A 21308-nucleotide genomic window follows, 5' to 3' on the forward strand; every position below is an offset into this window, starting at 1 on the left:
ATTTACTTCCAACTCAGATGTAGCATGACTTCAAGGGGAACCTGCAGGTGGTGGTGTCCATATGCGCCAGCTGCCCTTGTAGCAGACATCACAGGTTTGAGATATGCTGTCAGCACAGCCCAGCCGAATCACTGCATTACATTTTGTAGATGGTAAACGCTGTAGCCACTATGGGATGGTAGTCAAGAGGGCTAGATAATTAGAGATGGCCATTGCCTGGCATCTTTATGGCACAAATATTACGTGCTATTTCTCAGTCTATGCCTGAATGCTACCTACCTTTAGCTGAGTGCACCTGTGGACTGCCTTATTTGCTGAAGCATTGTGATTAGAATCAAACATCTCCATTTCCGACCTTACAATAATAATAGATCATTGATGAAGCAACTGAAGACGAACAAGTCTAGGACACTTTCATGAAGGACTTCTGCAGCGATGTCCTTGTGCTGTGGTTATGGTCGCTCAACCCTCTGCCTCTGTATGATATATGACTCCAACCGCTGGGAGTGTACTTCCCTTGATGTCTGGCAACTTCAGTTTTACCAAGGATCCTAGCACCTCATCAAATGCAGCCTTCATATCAATGACAGCAAGTCCCATCTCACTTCTAAAACTCAGCTCTTCAGCCTGCAATTACTCAGCCTTACCGTTTGAACCGATGTGTATAGCTTTGATACTGCCGAGGATCAGGAACCCCACGCTGAACAGTGGTGAGCAGGTTTTCAGTAAGTGCCACCGTATGCCAGTGCTGATGACATCCTGCCATTATGTTGATAGTTGAGAACACTGATTAGACAGTGATTAACCAGATTGGACTTGTTCTACTTCTAGATGTAGCACTAGATGTGCTCTGGCAATTTGCCACACTGCTGGGCGGATGACTATATCTTGGCGACCTTGGCTAAATATACAGTACATTTGTTCTAGAGCACAAGTCTTTAGCAGCACTAGAGCCAGATGCTGTTTCCTCCGATAGCATTTGTTTTAGCCAATTCTCTGAGCTGTTTCATAAAGTCACGAGAAGTGGCCAGAGTTTAAGACTGGCGTCTATGAGTTTCTCTTAGGAGGAAGCCAAGATGAATAATCCCTCCGCACTCAGCTCAATACGGTTGCAGATGCTTCACTTTTGCCTTTAGAAAGTGACATCGTTAAGGATCAAGATAGGTTTGAGGCTGCCTTCTCCCAATTGTCTACCACCCCACCATTTAAAACTAGATGTGAGAGCACTGTAGAACCTCCAACCTGATCAATCGCTTGTGAGATTGCTTCATTCTGCCTATTGCAGACATTGCAATTATTTTATTTTGCTGTTTACTAATATTGTAGATTTTTCACCGTATCTAAACAAGCATTTCATAATTTTTTTTGTATGCCTACTGCACTTCTCCATGAACCTGGGCTGATCCCCGGCTTAAAAATAATACAGGGCAAGGGATATGCTGGCCCAGATGATTTTACCCAGGTCAGTTTGAGTCAGTGTCAGTTAGTGGTGGCATTTGTCCAGGGGATAAAGGAGGGTCTTCACCAAGGATGGGAAGTTTCTTTAAGTGGTGCTGAACTCAAGTTTAATCAGAATCAGGTTTATTATCACTGGCATGTGATGTGAAATTTGTTAACTTAGCAGTGGCAGTTCAATGCAATATAGAATATAGAAGAGAAAAATAAATAAATAGAAGAAAAATAATAATAATAAGTAAATCAATTACAGTATACATATATTGAACAGATTAAAAAAACTGAAATACTGTATATTAAAAACAGTGAGGTAGTGTCCAGGGGTTCAATGTCCATTTAGAAATCAGATGGCAGAGGGGAAGAAGCTGTTCCTGAATCGCTGAGTGTGTGCCTTCAGGTTTCTGTAGCTCCTACCTGACGGTAACAGTGGGTAAGTGAACATGGTCATACTTAGCAAGGGGGTGGGTGTAATCCCAGGAGTGACATCCTATTTTCCTCAGTGTCATGGACAGATGGTGACATCTGCTCCTGTGAGGGAACTTTGGCAAGGGATCTCAAAGGCAAGTCAGATTCCATGTCAACAAGCATGACATTCTGCAAATATATCACTGAGATAAATACCGTACCAAAGTTGACAGCCACTTATTGGTTAGAATACTGTACCTATTCCACCAGAGGTGCCAATACGAAAGGCAACAACATCAGAGCACTTGGCATGGCAAAGCAATTTGATGAGTTCATGCAACATGATTAAGATCGAGGGGATCCCTATGCCGTGCTGAAACAAAGCAGAAATTCAACATTAATTACTTTTTATGCTTGTGATATTTGCATTTGCACATACATATAGCTAGGGTGCTAAGACAGTTGCATAGTAATTTTATGTATTGCTCTGTACTGCTGCCACACAAAAAACCAAATTTCATGACATATGTGAGTGATGATAAACCTGATTCTGATGTGGGTCTCTGTCATGGACTGAGAGTGAGAAGGGGGCAGGGAGAGGGGAATTCTGGTTGGGAAAAGGGGAAGGGAGAGGGGAGGGAGTGGGAAGCACCAGAGAGACATTCTGTAATGATCAATAAACCAATTATTTTGAATCAAATGACTTTGCCTGGTACCTCAGTGATACCCGCACCACCTCCTGCCCCGGCACTCCTTTTCTGCTACCTGTTCCAAACCCCTGCTCGTCATTCCCAACATCCTTTGGTCCCACCAGATCTACAAATTCTATTTCCACTGCACGTTGACAAATACAGTGCTGTGCAAAAGTCTTAGGCACCCGATCTATATATATATATATATGCCTATGACTTTCACCGTACCGTACATCATCCACTCAGCCTTTCTGGCTGAACGTGCTTCAGCCTTGTGCTCATAACACTCATTGGGTCTTGCCATCAGTTGGACTGGACATTCCTGGAGTCACTCCTCTAGTTTGCTGCTTAACTAGTTAGTCACTATTATTCTGGACTAAAAGGCTTTGATCTGAGTCACTTAGCTCTCCCCATTGCATGGTGTTTTTAGTCTTTACCATGAATAGAGTCCTGTGTTGCAGTTTCTCTAGGTTCCAAATCAGAATGAGGTACAGTATCACTGAAATACATCGTGAAATTTGTTGTTGTGCAGAAGTAAACTGCAACACTTAATAACAAAATATGTAAATTAAAGTAAGTTTAAAAAGTTAAATAAGTGGTGCAAAAAGAAAGAAAAAAGTAGTGAGGAAGTGTTCATGGGTTCATTGTCCATTTAGAAATCTAGTGACAGAGGGGAAGAAGCTGTTCCTGAATTATCGAGTGTGTGTCTTCAGGCTCCTGTACCTCCTCCCTGATGGTAGCAATGAGAAGAGGGCATGCCCTGCGTGCTGGGGGCCTTACTGATAGACGCTGCCTTTTTGAGGCAATGCTCTGGCTTGGTGAAGATGGCAGATTTCTTGCTGTATTATGAAAGTCCAAGGTCTTACAGTGAGTTCTGAACTCAGATTATTTGTCCAAGTCTCTACACTCTGATAATTTAACCACCTTACACCAAACATTAATAAACTATATGCAGGTACAGAATATTATCTCCGTTCCTTGTTATTTATAATTACTTACGCTGATCGCTAAGACTGGCCCCACTTTATACATGCTATAACGGTCAGTGTGGGCACAGATATCAGGAATCTCAGCAGTGGCACATCCCAATCCCAAAAACTCATTCATGTACTGAATAAAGGACTTCATTCGCCATGGACTTCCACCTACACATACAAACTGGCAGAAAAGAAGAAATATTTTTTACTTTTTCGATAAAAAAACCATGTGTTGATATTTCGACAATCAAACCAATATCTTACCTTAACATCACCAAACATAGCAGGAAGATCATGAGTTCTAGTGCCTAGGTCAAAATGGTACAAAATATCCTCTTTCATTGTTGATAGATAGGGATTTGATACATAGGCACATTGTTCTCTGGAAGAAGAAGATACGCTATTGACTGTAATATTTTCAGAATAAATTTTGCATTACAGTACTTAAATCACTGCACCCATATATAACTGAGAAGTTATTAAATGCTTTTGTCATCTTATTTGTAATTCATTCTAAATGCATTTAATTATACTTCAAAAAAAGATTTAAAAGTAAAGCTAATCATGTAACCACAAGAGAAACGTTATCAAACTAGATAGAACCTATGGCCTGACCTATATCGAGAGTGTAATATAGGGTGCAGTTCACAGGACTGTCTCTAGTTTTCTTCATTGTGAGGTGTTGGATAGACTGATGGGACTGAAGGCTGATAAATCCCCAGGGCCTGATGGTCTGCACCCCAGGGTACTTAAGGAGGTGGCTCTAGAAATCGTGGACGCATTGGTAATCAATTTCCAATGTTCCATAGATTCAGGATCAGTTCCTGTGGATTGGAGGGTAGCTAATGTTATCTCACTTTTTAAGAAAGGAGGGAGAGAGAAAGCAGGGAATTATAGACAAGTTAGCCTGATATCAGTGGTGGGGAAGATGCTGGAGTCAATTATAAAAGATTAAATAGCAGCACATTTGGATAGCAGTAACAGGATCAGTCCGAGTCAGCATGGATTTACAAAGGGGAAATCATGCCCGACTAATCTTCTGGAATTTTTTGAGGATGTAACTATGAAAATGGACAAGGGAGAGCCAGTGGATATAGTGTATCCAAACTTTCAGAAAGCCTTTGATAAGGTCCCACATAGGAGATCAGTGGGCAAAATTGGAGCACATGGTATTGGGGGTAGGGTACTGACATGGATAGAAAATTGGTTTGCAGACAGGAAACAAAGAGTAGGGATTAACGGGTTCTTTTCAGAATGGCGGGCAGTGACTAGTGGGGTACCGCAAGGCTCGATGCTGGGACCGCAGCTATTTACAATATACATTAATGATTCAGATGAAGGGATTAAAAGTAACATTAGCAAATTTGCAGATGACACAAAACTGGGTGGCAGTGTGAAATGTGAGGAGGATGTTATGAGAATGCAGGGTGACTTGGACAGGTTGGGTGAGTGGGCAGATGCATGGCAAATGAGGTTATCCACTTTGGTGGCAAGAACAGGAAGGCAGATTACTATTTGAATGGTGTCAAGTTAGGAAAAGGGGAAGTACAACGAGATCTAGGTGTCCTTGTTCATCAGTCACTGAAAGTAAGCATGCAGGTACAGCAGGCAGTGAAGAAAGCTAATGGCATGTTGGCCTTCATAACAAGGGGAGTTGAGTATAGGAGCAAAGAGGTCCTTCTGCATTTGTACAAGGCCCTGGCGAGACCACACCTGGAGTATCGTGTGCAGTTTTGGTCTCCAAATTTGAGGAAGGACATTCTTGCTATTGAGGGAGTGCAGCGTAGCTTTACGAGGTTAGTTCCCGGGATGGTGGGACTGTCATATGTTGAAAGATTGAAGCGACTGGGCTTGTATACACTGGAATTTAGAAGGATGAGAGGGGATCTGATTGAAACATAAGATTATTAAGGGATTGGACACGCTAGAAGCAGGAAACATATTCCCGATTTTGGAGGAGTCCAGAACCAGAGGCCACGGTTTAAGAATAAGGGGTAGGGCATTTAGAACAGAGTTAAGGAAAAACTTTTTCACCCAGAGAGTTGTGGATCTGTAGAAAGAGGCCAATTCTCTGGATGCTTTCAAGAAAGAGTTAGATAGAGCTCTTAAAGATAGCGGAGTGAAGGGATATGGGGAGAAGGCAAGAACGGGGTACTGATTGTGAATGATCAGCCATGATCACAGTGAGTGGTGGTGCTGGCTCAAAGGGCCAAATGGCCTACTCCTGCACCTATTCTCTATTGTGTATTGACTTGTTCAAATGCATTCCATCCTCTTCCTCCTGCAGAACCATTCCCCCTTTCTCCAACCACCAAACCCTCTCCTTTATGTTACAGTGTTATATTGTGAAACATCTTGCTCATTCTTAGCCGTACAGACCTGCAAACTGCTTTCACTTGTGTTCTAAATTCTATTTGTTTAATTTTATTAGTTTTTTCTCTCTCTCCCTCTATACAATGTGTGTTTGCTGGTCTTTTTTTAAAACGGGTTCTTGTTTTGTGGCTGCCGGTAAGGAAACAAATCTCAAGGTTGCATAACTTTGAACTTTAGGTGTCGCTGGGAGAAATCAAAAGGAAGAAATCACACTGATGCCATACACATACAACAGGAATTCTGCAGATTCTGGAAATTCAAGCAACACACATCAAAGTTGCTGGTGAACGCAGCAGGCCAGGCAGCATCTCTTGGAAGAGGTACAGTCGACGTTTCAGGCCAAGACCCTTCCTAGAGATGCTGCCTGGCCTGTTGCGTTCACCAGCAACTTTGATGTGTGTTGCCATACACATGCTTTGTTTGTAAGTCAACAAGAGTGGGTGGCTTGCTGTAAATTCTGGACCATTTGCTAAATTTTGCTGAAAACAGCATTTCTTCTATATGAGCTGTTGCCACCCCTTTTTCCCTCCTGCAACATGCTTTTTGATTACTTGATGTCAAGGACGTTGCTGCCTTTTGTGTTTCAAATCTGTATCTCTGCTAGTAAATGAAGAGCATGTGATTGCCAGTTTAGACTATAGCTCACTGGGCAGTAGCTCAGAATCATCTCAGCCCTGCTCCAAATATCATGAATAAAGAGATGAAAGTATGTTCAACTTCAAAAGTCTAAAGTAACTTGCATACTGTACGTAAATGCCTTTATTTTGATACTGGGTGAGGAATGAGTCTTGGACCCTGCTGTTTGAAAAACTTGTCATGGCACACTAACATCCTTTTCATTAGGTTTGGCTTTGTGATTTATCTCAAAAAAAAAGAGAGTATGCATCTGAATGAATATTTAGTACCTTACTACCTCTAACTTCCTTTCTAATTTGCATGCAATCCTAATTTGGATTTATATGTCATTGTTACATCATCATCACTGGGTCAAAATCAAGGAACTCCCCATCCAATTGCACTAGGAGTATGCTTTACTTGGTACTGACTCATCTTATAGCATGGCAATTAGAGATGAACAATTAATCTTGTCCTTCCATAACACACATATCCAGTGAGTAAATACAGGTATATATACTTTATGCCAATATATCAGCAACCCAAAGATTTTCTGCATTTTTTCAAAATGTAAGGTAATTTCTTAACTCATTGTGTCTCTAAATAGTTATTCTGTTTGAGTTGGTATTACATTGGCATAAAGCGTATATAAGCGCCCATGGAGTGAAATGAACAGCCGATGTTTTGGGTCGATGCTCGTCACCATTTCCAGAGTTTCTCATTGGTTTAGTACTTGGGAGATTTGTTTCTTGTTGGTTCATTGATTACTGAACCGTTCACCACAATATCAAGGTGCCCCCCCCCCCCCGCACCCGTGTGTAAAAATGTTTTCTTTATCTACATCCTGCCTTTTGTCAACAAATGCACAGATAAGGGTTAGCTTGCACACTGGTAAGTTCCAGTTTGTAAACTTCACAGCACTTCTGTTGAACCCTCTCAGTGACTGCATCACAATGCTTGTCCACATAAGTTGTCACTTCCTCTTGGTATACAAGGAATAATTAAGCCATCACCCATCTCAACTACCCTGCCCTTGTCACCGTTTCCATTCTGTTCCCTGGGCACTCCGGAGAGGATTAACACCACACTCACTTCCAAACTGAAGCTTCCAGCACCAGATCCTCTTTATTCTCGAGGCTACCTCAAAAATAATACCAGCTTCCCCATAGACAATCCCATCTTCCAATGAAATCTTCCTTTTCTCACCTCTCTGTTCTACTACTGCAGTATCCTTCTTGCTTTTAATAAATTCAAAACATCACCAGTTAATCCCACATTGAGTCTTGTCCTCACACACTAATGCTGGGTCTCAGTCTCAGAGTGCCTCAGATTTAATATTTTTAACAATGCCTTTAAAATGCTTCTTGATCTCTCTCTCTCCCTTATAACCTTCCCTAAAACCTACAATCCTCTGAAGATGTGGTCACTCAAACTCTGACATAGATATTTTCCGTGTTTCTCTGATGATAACTGCTATCTAGAAACAACTGTCTGGAATACCCACACTAATCCTGTTAATTTTTTTTTAAAAGAGGCTTTTAGAGATTTTTTCTTTGATATCTTGCTTTTATCTCTCTGAGCCCCTGCATCTATGGATTGGCAACTTTTATGATCTGGGCTGTTTGTACAGGTTGAAGGTGTTATATTAAAGCAAGCTTCTTGTGCAGCTAGTTTATGCCGCTGGTAATGCTTATCACATGGATGCTTAAGTATCATTAAAAATAATAATTAAAAGCTGGGATCCTTCAAGTATATTTTCCATCATAATTCAATTTGCCTACTGGAGGCATTAATATTTAATAATGAAGCATCATTAGAAATGTGCACTCAAATATTTTATGCAATGATAGCTACAAATAGTTGAGCTGAATTGCTGTAGGGTCCTAGAAAATAACTTAATATAAATGACAGTTAAAGTCTATAAATATTGAGCTTATCTACAGAAAGCAGGTTTTATATAAATTCACTGCAGTGGTGGAAACACTTACCTGAACAGGCAAGAGCTTTTGAACTGAGCAGAGGAATAGCAGTACTACTGTAAACTGCTGCCGTTACACTTCCAAGTGGCATTCAGCCAGCCCTGAACAACTGTGCATGGTCAGCACCCATTGTGCACCTCCCGACTGAGCTCGGAGCATGCAGCCAGCCACAGAAGAATGAGATATTCAGCAACCTTCTAACGAGAAGTCTTTCCAATAACAAATATGTCATGGCAGTTGCAAAATATAACCCATGAAAATTCTTATATCTGTCTGGTATTAACATTGGTGAAAGCATAGATTTCCAATTTATCAGAGATTAGATTAGGTGCCTTGCCGTTCAGCGTGGGGGATCATGTCTCTCCATCCATCATGGTCCCTGACCCTCCGAATTGTAGTTTTGTTGCCTCCCCTGTTTCTAACCATGATGTTAACCCATCTGTCATTTCCATTCTCTGTCTGCCTCTGCTTCTTTTTCCTTCCAGCTTTCCAGTTGTAACTCAATGTTCTAATATCTTTCTTTGCGTAATGTGTCCAAAGAATTTTGATTGCTGTTTTCTGATGTTTTTAAGTAATGTACATTTTGTTTTCGTTCTCTGTGGAACTTCTTCGTTGGTTATCCTGTCCGTATATGATATGTATAGCATTCTTCTGAGGAACCACATCTCTGCTGCATTGATTCTTTTTCCCATTGCATTTGTGATGGTCCATGACTCGCAGCCATACATCGATATAGGAAGAATGTGGCAGCTGAGAGTTCTAAGGCGGATGTCAATTGCTATTTTCTTGTTCATTAAGATGTTTCTCATTTCTGTAAATGCTGTACTTGCCATTGCTATTCTTGCTTTTATGTATCAGGAATATGTTAAATATAGATTAAGTACCATTTGTAGAAATCACATCAGAAATTAACTGAATCTAATAGCAGTCATTGTAGTGTTGTCAAGAAGAAAAATATGAAATAGCACTCTATATTTTACGGGTTTCTACAGATAGTTTGTTAATGAGAGCTTTAAAAAGACCAGTTTATGCTCCTGATACCCAGCAAGGCAGGGAAATATGGATAGGATTTAAATTAATATGCTCCATCAAGACTTGTTTCCACTTATCACAGCAACCCCAGTCCACAAGAAAGGCAAAGGCAGGTGGGACAATTAAAGCAAAGTCTCCTGGGTGACCAAAGAAGAGATCAGGTAAATTGAAAGCAGTAAAGTGTGAGAAAATACTGAAAATATTTTAAAAATAAAGAAATCCAAAAATCTTCCAGAGGCAAAAGGCAAGTAAGAGGGGTGTGGCTAGGTGGTTAAAGACCCAAAGAGTACTCTGTATCAGTCTTTACTGACTTCTACTTATTCTAATCTGTTAGAGGCGTAGAGTGTGAAAGCCCTTAGTTTGGTCACAACTTGTACATGGTGTGTAACACTAGGCATGACACTTTCATAAAGATGTAAAGGCTTAGGGAGGGTGCCAAATAAAATTTCTTGAGAAAGGTTCTTGGGATTATGGACTTTACTTGCATGGGCACAGTGGAGAAGCTGCGGTAATTTTGGAAGTGGTGTGAACATTTATTATTTACTGATTTATTGAGATACAGTGTGGAGTAAGCTCTTCTGGCCCTTTGAGCCGCACTGACCAGCAACCCCAAATTTAACCCTAACCTAACCACTGGAGAATTTAAATGACCAACCGGTATGTCTTTGGACTGTGGGAAGAAACCCACACAGTCTGGGGGAGAACATACAAACTCCTTATAGGTAGTGGCAGAAACTGAACTCGGGTCGTTTGTACTGTAAAGCGGTGTGCTAACCACTAGTTAAAATCATGAAGGGTCTATACAGCAGGAAACTGCTCAACCGCTGTAAGTGATGAGGACCAAGTGATATACAGGGAAGGTGACTGGCAAACACGTGAGGAAAAGCTTTTCTTCTCTGCACATCAAACAGTCGGGATCTCTAATGCACTGTGAAGAGAAGGTGGTGAATGCAGACTTAATCAAGAGGGAACCAGATAAGGACTTGAAAGGAGAAAATAACTGCAGGACCTTGAGAATGGAGGGGAGATTAGGATTAGTTAGAATGCCCTTGCATGGAGCCAGCACATTCTTGATGGGCCTCCGCCTGTGCTATAATCTGTCTGCAACTGTTTTCAATCTGACAGCAAGTCTAGTTCACAGGTCAGCTACCTGCTGGTCTGGTAAACATGTCAGCTCTGATGGAAGGAAAATCTATCACAGGGCATAGTAGAGAATTTATTGATAAACTAGCCTGTATATTAAAGTATAAAACTTGGAGGCATACAGATTCCTCAAAATAAAATTGCAGAAATTACTCCTTCTTCTGCAAGCCAATTACTTGTCACACAATCCTCTCCTCTGCTCCACACAATCCATCAGTTTAATTACAAATTTATAGATTGGAGTAGAATTTCTGATTTTCTGATTTTCAATTCTCTATCTAGTCTGGTTAAAACTATCTAAATAATATTTTTATTGATTTGTGTAACAAAATAATATCAAAAATGACCAAGTCATGTAAAAGTGATACCATTCAAGCTGCCTGGGTTAGCATGAAGCAATTCTAGAGACAAAATGATTTGCTCCTGTACACCATTAATCCGTAAGTAATTCTTCAAGGTTTACCTACAATCAACCTGGCCTGCTGTTCATCAGGTATTATTCTGAAATTACTATATTAAATAGTACCAAGCAATCTTATATAAACTTACCAATTCCTATGGTTATCTGACTATACTTCTTCCCACACTACGTCCTGTAAAAATGCTGTTCCCTTTTCTCTGTTCCTTCACCTCTGCTGCACCTGTTCCCAGGATGAGGCTTTCCTTTCCAAGACATCAGAAATATCCTCCTTCAAAGAAAGGGGTTTCCCTTCCTTCACCATTGATGCTGCCCTCACCCGCATCTCCTCCATTTCCCGGACATCTGAGTGCATCCCATTTTCCCATTGCCTTAACAGTGATAGAGTTCCTCTTGTCCTTACCTACAACATGAGCCTCCACATCCAATACATCCTCCTCCACAACTTCCATCATCTTCAAAGGGATCCGACTACTAAACATACCCTTCCTCCCCCGCCCACCCCGCCGCTTTCTGCAGGGATCACTCCCTCCATGAATCCCTTGTCCATTCGCCCCTCCCAACACTCATCCCTGCAAGCAGCCCAAGTGCTACAGCTGCCTGTCCCCCTCCTCCCTCACCGCCACTCAGGGCCCTAAACAGTCCATTCAGGTGAGGCAGTACTTGGCACCTGCGAATCTGCTGGGGTCGTCTATTGTGTCGGGTGCTCCTGATGCAGCCTCCTCTACATTGGTGAGACCAGCTGTGAATTGGGGGGTGGACACACCGCGTCCAGCATCTCTGCTCCATCCGCCAAAAGCAGAATTTCCGAGTGGCCAAACATTTTAATTCCCATTCGTGTTTCAGCATGTCGGTCCGCGGCCTCCTCTTGTGCTAAGATGAGGCCACCCTCAAGGTGGAGCAGCAACACCTTATATTCCGTCTGGGGACCCCCCAACCTGATGGCATGAGAACCCATTTCTCCTTCCAGTAAAAAACATTCCCATCCCCACCATCTCTTCTTCTATTCCCCATTCTGGCCTTTTACCTCTTCTCACCTGCCTATCCCCTCTCCATGGTGACCCTCCTTCCCTTTCTCCTGTGGTCCATTCCCCTCCCCTATCAGATTCCTTCTTCTCCAGCCCTTTACCTTTCTCACCCACCTGGCTTCTCCTATCACCTTCCAGCTATCCTCCTTCCCCTCCTCCACCTTTTTATTCTGGCATCTTCCCCCTTTCCTTCTCAGTCCTGATGAAGGGTCCTGGCCCAAAAGGTCAACTGTTTACTCATCTCTACAGATGCTACCCGACCTGCTGAGTTCCTCCAGCATTTTGTACGTGGTGCTTAGTACGAGTAACGCTTTCCTTGACTATTTTCATCAACAGCATTCCATGTTATAAACATGTGTTTAATTTTTACACTGCATTAATATGTTTAATAATTGCAAGCGTGGTCTGATTTTGGTCTTTCCTTCTCTAGAAGGTGCAATGAACTTATTGGCCATTTAATTTACCAACCTCATGCTCACTTAATTTCATGGCTGACATTTTTTAAACAAATTGATTAAAATCCTCAAACTGGCAGATGTAGAATGTGAACTAATTTTATCTGGATATATTGATCTGGATCTCTGAATAACCAGCCTAGTAAACAAGCTATTCTATCAGCCTGTTCATGAGTCTGCATTTTGTACTGGGATTGGCTTATAAATGCTTCCCACATCCAGTCACATACAAACAGCATCTGCTGGTCTCAGCAATACATTCTTCTACAAAGATTTGCTTCCACTGTACTGACATTGTGTAGTCGCACACAAAGGTTAGTCAACTAAGTCAATTTACAATAAGCCAAAGCAAAATCTCTGCCTAATTTAGCTATTTTAAACTGACGGGATGAGCCCCGAAGCTGGGCTTCAATGAATTAATCTCTTTAGTTTGGACATCTATCAAGACAGAAGCGTGGCAGGATATAACAACTGAAATTCACGATCACAATAAGGAATCTACTAGTAGCTACAGGTGGATGAAGCAGTAAATGTGTTGACACAGAAAATGATATTGCAGAGGTAGGCAGGAATTACATTGTCAAGCAGCAGAGTCCTCTTCGTGTAATTAGTTGCATAACACTCAGTTCTGTGCTGAACCAACACAGTAATCCGTTAGTTCTCCAAACAAGCCACACCCTAACGTCATTGTTAGGTCAACAGTAGAAAGTGAAATTGGACTGAAATCATTTACATTGGCAATATTGATGAAATGGCTGTGTGCCCCTATCAGTTATTCATACAAGTCCAAACAGGTCCTTCAGCCTATTGAGACTACACTGACGATTAAGTAACATTAGTCCTACCCTTAACAATTTTGAGACTGCAAACCCACCATCCACTGCTGACCCAATGGATACTGTGATGCACTCTACCTCTACTACATGGGGAGCTTACCGTGGCCAGTCCACCCACCACTCATTCAAGTACTCAACCACAACCTGTGTATGTGCGCATCAGCACAGAAATCTCCGTTTCACTAGGTTATGGGAATCCACCAGCAATTTTGCTGATAATAGAGTATCTCTCTCAAAATCTGTCCCATTATTTTGCTAAGGATGTGAGAAATTCTCGGTTCAAGCTACCAGCCATTAATATGCTTTACTGCAACCCAGTTTGAGTGAATGAAAAATAGCAAAGAACATGGCATTTCTTACATAGGGGTTGTCTCCTTTTCATGTGCATCCTTTTTGCGACACGCCATTGTATACACTGAAATAAAAATGTTAACCATTTAATGACAGAATAACAAGTAAATGTAAACATATAATACATTTAATAGTTGAACGTTTATGCTACCTGTGGGCTCTCCAGGACAGATGCACAATATTCGTCCCTGGTCATAATTTGAGGCAAAACTATTGAAAATAAATAACACAACTTCATGCTTAACTTTTCTATACCTCCATCCACGTGTACATACTTGCAGTGATTGTATACACTTAAAACTTTTAGGGTCTTTTGTGGTTTCCTGTGTTCTTGCTGTTAACCAAACTTCCAATTTTCACACTATCACCTAGAGGTTTTGGTCCATATGTCTAAACCCAAATGACTGAGATGGATGTGAAGAAAAACATACACCCAGCAACAAGTACCAGCTATCATTTCCAACCCTTTAGCCTCTGCAATACATACAGTATTTGCCAATACTCATCAACAACTTCCCACGTATACAATCCCGGCCACTCACTCAATTAGGCACGGCAATAAGTACCTTGTACTGAAGCCCAGATTTATTGCCACATATAAAAAATAATAAAGTTGCAAAACACTTAAAGTAATGGCAATGGGGATGATCTTCATATTGACAATGCACTGTTATCAACAAAAAACATAAGTAATGCAATCTGTTCCATAATGTTTTAAAAGACATCATATTCTATCAGACTTAGTTCAATCCCCTTGAAATGAAACTACCCAGAAAACAAACTCATCCTCTGGCATGTTTTAGAATGTCTCATTCACACTTCTGTTCAAAACAAAATGACTGACAATTTGTCATCCAATTGTGAAACATAGCCAGTTTAAGCATGTCTAGTCTTTTCATAGGCCTGAATCAAATGGGCTACATTACTTATGTCACCATCTAGTTAGCAAAAGGGAAAATTGCTTTGCTCATCTTACTTGTTCTGACAAGCCATCTGCTCAAGTATTTACCATTATTCCACTCTACTGCTGTCACAATCACCATTATTGCCGCTGCCATTACCAGTGTCATCGTTTAGAACCGTCGGTATTCTTATCACCATTATCTCCATCAAGAACAGTGCCCCAACATCTACTGTTAAAACACTATCACTACACATTCAGGGAAGAATGGCAACTAATTTGAGAATGCACTCTAATGCTACAAAAATACTGCAAACTCTTAACAGTATCCATGTGAAGAGAACAAAAAGAGACCACTATTTTAACTTCCCACTTTTAGTAGGAATTCAGCTGAGGATGGTTAAAATAATAGGCTTTAAGTTAACCCTACCAATTCTACATTCTCAGACATCCCACCTCTCCCGGAAGTTCCGGGAGTCTCCCGCATATCAATAGTGGCTCCCTGATGCCCGGAAATTATATACAATATCCCCGAAATAGATCTTTTTGAGAGGGAGAGCGAGCATCCTGATTGGTCTCTCTTCGTGCTAAGAGTGGTCCCCACCACCGGGCCTCGAGGAAACAATATGATTTGGCGATATGAAACAATATGAGTCAGCTGCACCTTTCCTTATTCCCTGTCACACCCACTGTTGAATTTTAACGCACACGAGGTCATCAGTGACCCAAGACGTGCAAAGGAATGGGTCTGTGACCCATTTGTGAATGTCCCCGGTGAATCATCCATGTCAGTGCGGGAAAAAATCAACTCCTCCAGCTTGCAAATGTTGGAGGGTGGAAAGTATGTTTGACATAACATCTCTGCTGGCATTCTGGATCAAAGTCAAGGCTAAAAATCTTGAGATAGCCATGAAAGCACTGAAAACGTTGCTTCCATTTCCAACATATCTCTGAGAAGCGGGGTTTTCTTCAATGAATGCAACGAAAACTTAACTGCGGAATAGACTGGACACAAGGAACCCCCTTCGAGTATCGCTGTCTCCCATCACTCCTCGATAGGACCATCTTGTTGCAGGAAAACAAGCCCAGGGCTCCCACTAATTCAGCGATATTGGTGTGTTGCAATGATTTTATATGTTCATACGAGGAAAATATGCGCTGTGTGTTTAATATCCAAACGTTACTTAAAATGTTATGATGCTATTGAGTTAAAAGTGACTTATAATTCAGTGGTCCCCATCCTCCCGGCCGCAAAGAATACAGTGGTGGCCAGAACGCACCCAGCACGTCTTTAAGAAAAAAGCTGAAATAAACAACCTAATTGATTATGTGCCGGGCGGCACCTAACCAATTAGGTTGTTTATTTCAGCTCTTTTCTTAAAGATGTGCTGGGTACGTTCTGGCTACCGCTGTACCCCTGCATTCTTCGCGGCCGGAAGTTTGGGGCCACTGTTATAATTGACTTATCACTACATTCATGCGAGGAAAATATGCGTTGTGTGTTTAATATTAAATTCATTAGATAATCCCCTTTAGAAATGAAATTGAGTGTATTAGCCACTTACAAGTGACTTATAGTTGACTTATCACCTATATTCCGGTCACGTTTAACACCGCCCCCCCCCCCCCCCACCCCGGGTCTGCTAGTCTGCAAGAATATTGTCAATATTAAACCGGTCTGTGGTGCAAAAAAGGTTGGGGGCCCCTAATTTAAACTAGCTGGCTAGCTGCCAAGGAGCTACGCTATTGATGTCCTACGTGATGAGGCCAAACTCCCTGTAGACTTGCTTAAATTTGTAATCGAATAAACATGATAATGTAAGTATTCTTCTTGGGTGCATCACAACCTGGTATGGAAGTTGTCCTGTCCAAGACCAGAAGAAGCTGCAGAAGATTGTGAACACAGCCCAGCACATCACACAAAACAATCTTCCGTCCTTGGACTCACTTTACACCGCACGCTATCGGAGCAGTGCTGCCAGGGTAATCAAGCACACGACCCACCCAGCCAATACACTTTTCGTCACTCCTCCCTCCAGGAGAAGGCTCTGGAGCTTGAAGACTCGTACGACCAGACTTGGGAACAGCTTCTTTCCAACTGTAATAAGACTGCTGAACAGATCCTGACCCGGATCTGGGCCGTACCCTCCAAATATCCGGACCTGCCTCTCGGTTTTTTGCACTACCTTATTTTCCCTTTTTTATTTTCTATTTATGACTTATAATTTAAATTTTTTCTATTTACTATTGATTTGTACTCCGGTAGCGCGAAGCGCAGAATCAAATATAGCTGTGATGATTGTACGCTCTAGTATCAATTGTTTGGCGACAATAAAGTAAAGTAATGTCAAGTATCAGTCATAAAGGAGTTCAGCTCAACGATGTCACGTGGCCACTCACTTCAATGCTGGAATAAAGTTGATGAAGGTGCTCTACTGATTCTGCCACAAATTGTGACCAACCCTAACTTTTGAGGAAGAGAAAGATAAGGATTGCAACTTCACTAGATTTAGAGTTTCTAGTGAAAGGATGTATCACACAACAACAGCGTCAAGAGGGTCTTCAAGACAATTCTGAAGATGCTCCACTCGGTAGGGTTGATTCTGGTCAGCAGGGGATCCCCGACCGTCATCAAGCTGCTGCTTATAAAATTCAAGTAACACAAAAGAAAATTATTGCCACTTGGAATGTAAGAACCCTATATCAAGCAGGAAGATTGGACAATATGATAAATGAAATGGAAAGACTAAAGATTAACATCTTGGGAATTAGCGAAGTTCGCTGGATAGGTGCCGGAACATGTCAGAATTGAAATAAAACACTAGTTTATTCTTGTGGAACATCCCACACTAATGGAGTAGGAATTCTTATGGATGAAAACATGACAAAAGGTGATTTAGGGCATTGGGCAATATCAGAAAGAGTGCTCCTTGTTAGATTCAGAGGACAACCATTCGATTTAGCAACTGTACAGGTATATGCACCAACAACAGATGGAACAAATGAGGATATACAAACCCCATTTCCAGACAAGTTGGGATATTTTCCAAAATGCAATAAAAACAAAAATCTGTGCTATGTTAATTCACGAGAACCTTTATTTAACTGACAAAAGTACAAAGAAAAGATTTTCAATAGTTTTACTGACCAACTTAATTGTATTTTGTAAACATACACAAATTTAGAATTTGATGGCTGCAACACACTCAACAAAAGTTGGGACAGAGTTAAAATAAGATTGAAAAGAGCACAGAATATTCAAGTAACACCCGTTTGGAAGACTCCACATTAAGCAGGCTAATTGGTAGCAGGTGAGGTATCATGACTGGGTATGAAAGTAGCGTCCATCAAAGGCTCAGTCTTTGCAAGCAAAATTCGTGAGAAAATTGTTAGTCAGTTCAAAAGGAACATTTCTCAACGCAAGATTGCAGAGAATTTAGGTCTTTCAAGATCTACAGTACATAATATTGTGAAACAATTCAGAGAATTCAGAGACATCTCAGTGCGTAAAGGGCAAGGTCGGAAACCACTGTTGAATGCTCGTGATCTTCGAGCCCTCAGGCAGCACTGCCTAAGAAACCGTCATGCTACTGTGACAATTATAGCCACCTAGGCTCGGGAGTACTTCGGAAAATCATTGTCACTCAACACAGTCCGTCGCTGCATCCAGAAATGCAACTTGAGACTGTATTACGCAAGGAGGAAGCCATACATCAACTCTATGCAGAAACGCCAGCGAGTTCTTTGGCCCGAGCTCATCTCAGATGGACCAAAAGACCGTGGATCCGTGTGCTGTGGTCAGATGAGTCCACATTTCAGCTAGTTTTTGGAAAAAACGGGCGTCGAGTTCTCCGTGCCAAAGATGAAAATGACTATCCAAATTGTTATCAGTGAAAGGTGCAAAAGCCAGCATCTGTGATGGTATGGGGGTGCATCAGTGCCCACGGCATGGGTGAGTTGCATGTATGTGAAGGTACCATTGACTCTGAGGCGTATATTAGGATCTTAGAGAGACATATGTTGCCATCAAGGCGACGGCTCTTCCCGGGACGTCCATGCTTATTTCAGCAGGACAATGCCAGACCACATTCTGCACGGGCTACAACAGTGTGGCTTTGTAGACACAGAGTGCGTGTGCTTGACTGGCCTGCTGCCAGTCCAGATCTATCTCCTATTGAAAATGTATGGCGTATCATGAAGAGGAGAATCAGACAACAGAGACCACGGACTGTTGAGCAGCTGAAGTCTTATATCAAGCAAGAATGGACAAAATTTCCAATTGCAAATCTACTACAATTAGTATCCTCAGTTCCAAAATGATTAAAAAGTGTTATTAAAAGGAAAGGTGATGTAACACAATGGTAAACATGCCTCTGTCCCAACTTTTGTTGAGTGTGTTGCAGCCATCAAATTCTAAATTTGTGTATGTTTACAAAATACAATTAAGTTGGTCAGTAAAACTATTGAAAATCTTTTCTTTGTACTTTTGTCAGTTAAATAAAGGTTCACGTGAATTAACATATCACAGATTTTTGTTTTTATTGCATTTTGGAAAATATCTCAACTTTTCTGGAAATGGGGTTTGTAGATAAATTCTATGAAGAGCTTGAACAAGCAAAGAATGGATGCAAATCTCAAGATATTGGTATTGTTATGGGAGATCTAAATGCTAAGGTAGGACAAGGTGCTGATGGAAATACCATAGGAAAATTTGGACTAGAGGAAAGAAATGAAAGAGGTGAGAAATGGGTAGAATGGTGCAAGATGAATAATCAGGTCATTATGAATACCTACTTTAAAAACCACCCAAGATGCTTGTGGACCTGGAAAAGTCCAGGTGATAACACTAGAAATTAAATTGACTTTATTACTATAAACCAAAGATTTAGAAACTCAGTGACTCAATGAAAAACATATCCAGGTGCAGACTGTAATAGTGACCATAACCCAGTAGTATATCATGTAAAAGTAAAACTTAAAAAATTAAAGAAGCAAAAACCTGAACAATCCCTTAACTACTTGCAAATAATTAAAGAAGAAAACTTAAGACAAAAATTTACAATTGAAGTAAGGAATAGATTTCAAAGTCTAGAAATAGAATCTGTTGAAGATGATAGCAATCATGTAGAAATGAAATTTAACTCTCTAAAGGATGCCTTGGTAGAATCAGCAAAGTCAGTGATTCCTAAACAAAGAAAAAAGCACAAAGAATAAATGGATGACAGATGAAATCAAAAATCTAATGGAAGAAAGGAGACGGAAGAAAGCAAATCCTATAGAATATAAGTCCTTAGATAAAAAAGTTAAAAGCTTATGTCAAAAAGCCAAAGAAGAATGGTTAAACCAGGAATGTGAGCAATTGGAAAGAATCCCTATTACTGATCCAAAAAGGTTACATCAACAAATCAAGAATATCACTGGTAAAAAGCTCCTCTGTTCTTCAGGTGGATGCTTGAAAGCAAAGGATGGTACCATTATTATGGAAAAAGATGAGATTATGAACAGATCTACTGAGTATGTTCAGGGATTGTTTGAAGACGATCAAGGTGAAAAACCAGAAATTAAGAAAAACATTGAAGGTCCAAGTATTTTAAAATCTGAAGTTCGTAATGCAATAAGTATGATGAAGAAAGGAAAGGCAGCAGGTCCTGATGAATTAGTAATAGAACAAATTATCACCCTTGAAGACTTTGGAATTGAAAACTTACTGATTTAATCAATGACATTTATGAGATGGAATAATACCAGAAGAGATGAAAAAAAAATTTATGACTCTTCCTAAGAAACCTGGAGCAATAGAATGTGAATTACATAGGACCAAGAGCTAAAAGTAAGAAATAGGTAAAGAACAATGTGGTTTTGTGAAAGACAAAGGTACAAGAAACGCAATATTACTGTTAAAGATACTATCAGAATGAGCTATTCAGGAATCCGAAGACAAACTTTGCCATCTTCCTCAGGGATGATGCCTGGCCACAGAAAACCTACAGCACAATACAGGTCCTTCGATCCACAAAGCTGTGCCAAACATGTCCTTACCTGAGAAATTACCTAGGGATACCCATAGCCCTCTATTTTTCTGAGCTCCATATACCTGTCCAGGAGTCTCTTAAAAGACCTTAACGTATCCAGCTCCACCACCATCGCTGGCACCACGCACTCACCACTCTCTGCGTAAAAGACTTACCCCTGAGATCTCCTCTGCACCTACTTCCAAGCACCTTAAAACTGTGTCCTCTCATGCTAGCCATTTCAACCCTGGGAAAAAGCCTCTGACTATCTACATGATCAATGCCTCTCATCATCTTATACACCTCTACCAGGTCACCTCTCATCCTCCGTCGCTCCAAGGAGAAAAGGCCGAATTCACTCAACCTATACTCATAAGGCATGCTCCCCAATCCAGGCAACATCCTTGTAAATCTCCTCTGCACCCTTTCTATGTTTTCCACATCCTTCCTATAGTGAGGTGACCAGAACTGAGCACAGTACTCCAAGTGGGGTCTGACCAGGGTCCTATATAGCTGCAACATTACCTCTCTGCTCCTAAACTCAGTCCCACAATTGATGAAGGCCAATGCACCGTATGCTTTCTTAACTAGATTCAACCTGTGCAGCAGCTTTGAGAGTCCTATGGACTTGGACCCC

At 41.1% G+C, this 21308-nt stretch overlaps 1 protein-coding gene across 2 annotated transcripts in view; it reads right to left on the minus strand.

The window, feature by feature from the left end:
* upp1 (uridine phosphorylase 1) overlaps window positions 1-21308 on the minus strand; it is a 62896-nt gene that overhangs the window by 37872 nt on the left and 3716 nt on the right. For both annotated transcript variants that reach the window (XM_063069832.1, XM_063069831.1), the window contains 4 exons: window positions 13769-13823; window positions 3794-3911; window positions 3552-3710; window positions 2119-2233 (listed from right to left, as the gene is read on the minus strand). In XM_063069832.1, the coding sequence (XP_062925902.1) occupies window positions 2119-2233; window positions 3552-3710; window positions 3794-3911; window positions 13769-13815 (439 nt within the window). In that variant the 5' untranslated portion in view covers window positions 13816-13823. The remainder of the gene's footprint in view (window positions 1-2118; window positions 2234-3551; window positions 3711-3793; window positions 3912-13768; window positions 13824-21308) is intronic.

This window comes from Mobula hypostoma, chromosome 17 (assembly GCF_963921235.1).
Source record: "Mobula hypostoma chromosome 17, sMobHyp1.1, whole genome shotgun sequence".
Classification (NCBI taxonomy): domain Eukaryota; kingdom Metazoa; phylum Chordata; class Chondrichthyes; order Myliobatiformes; family Myliobatidae; genus Mobula; species Mobula hypostoma.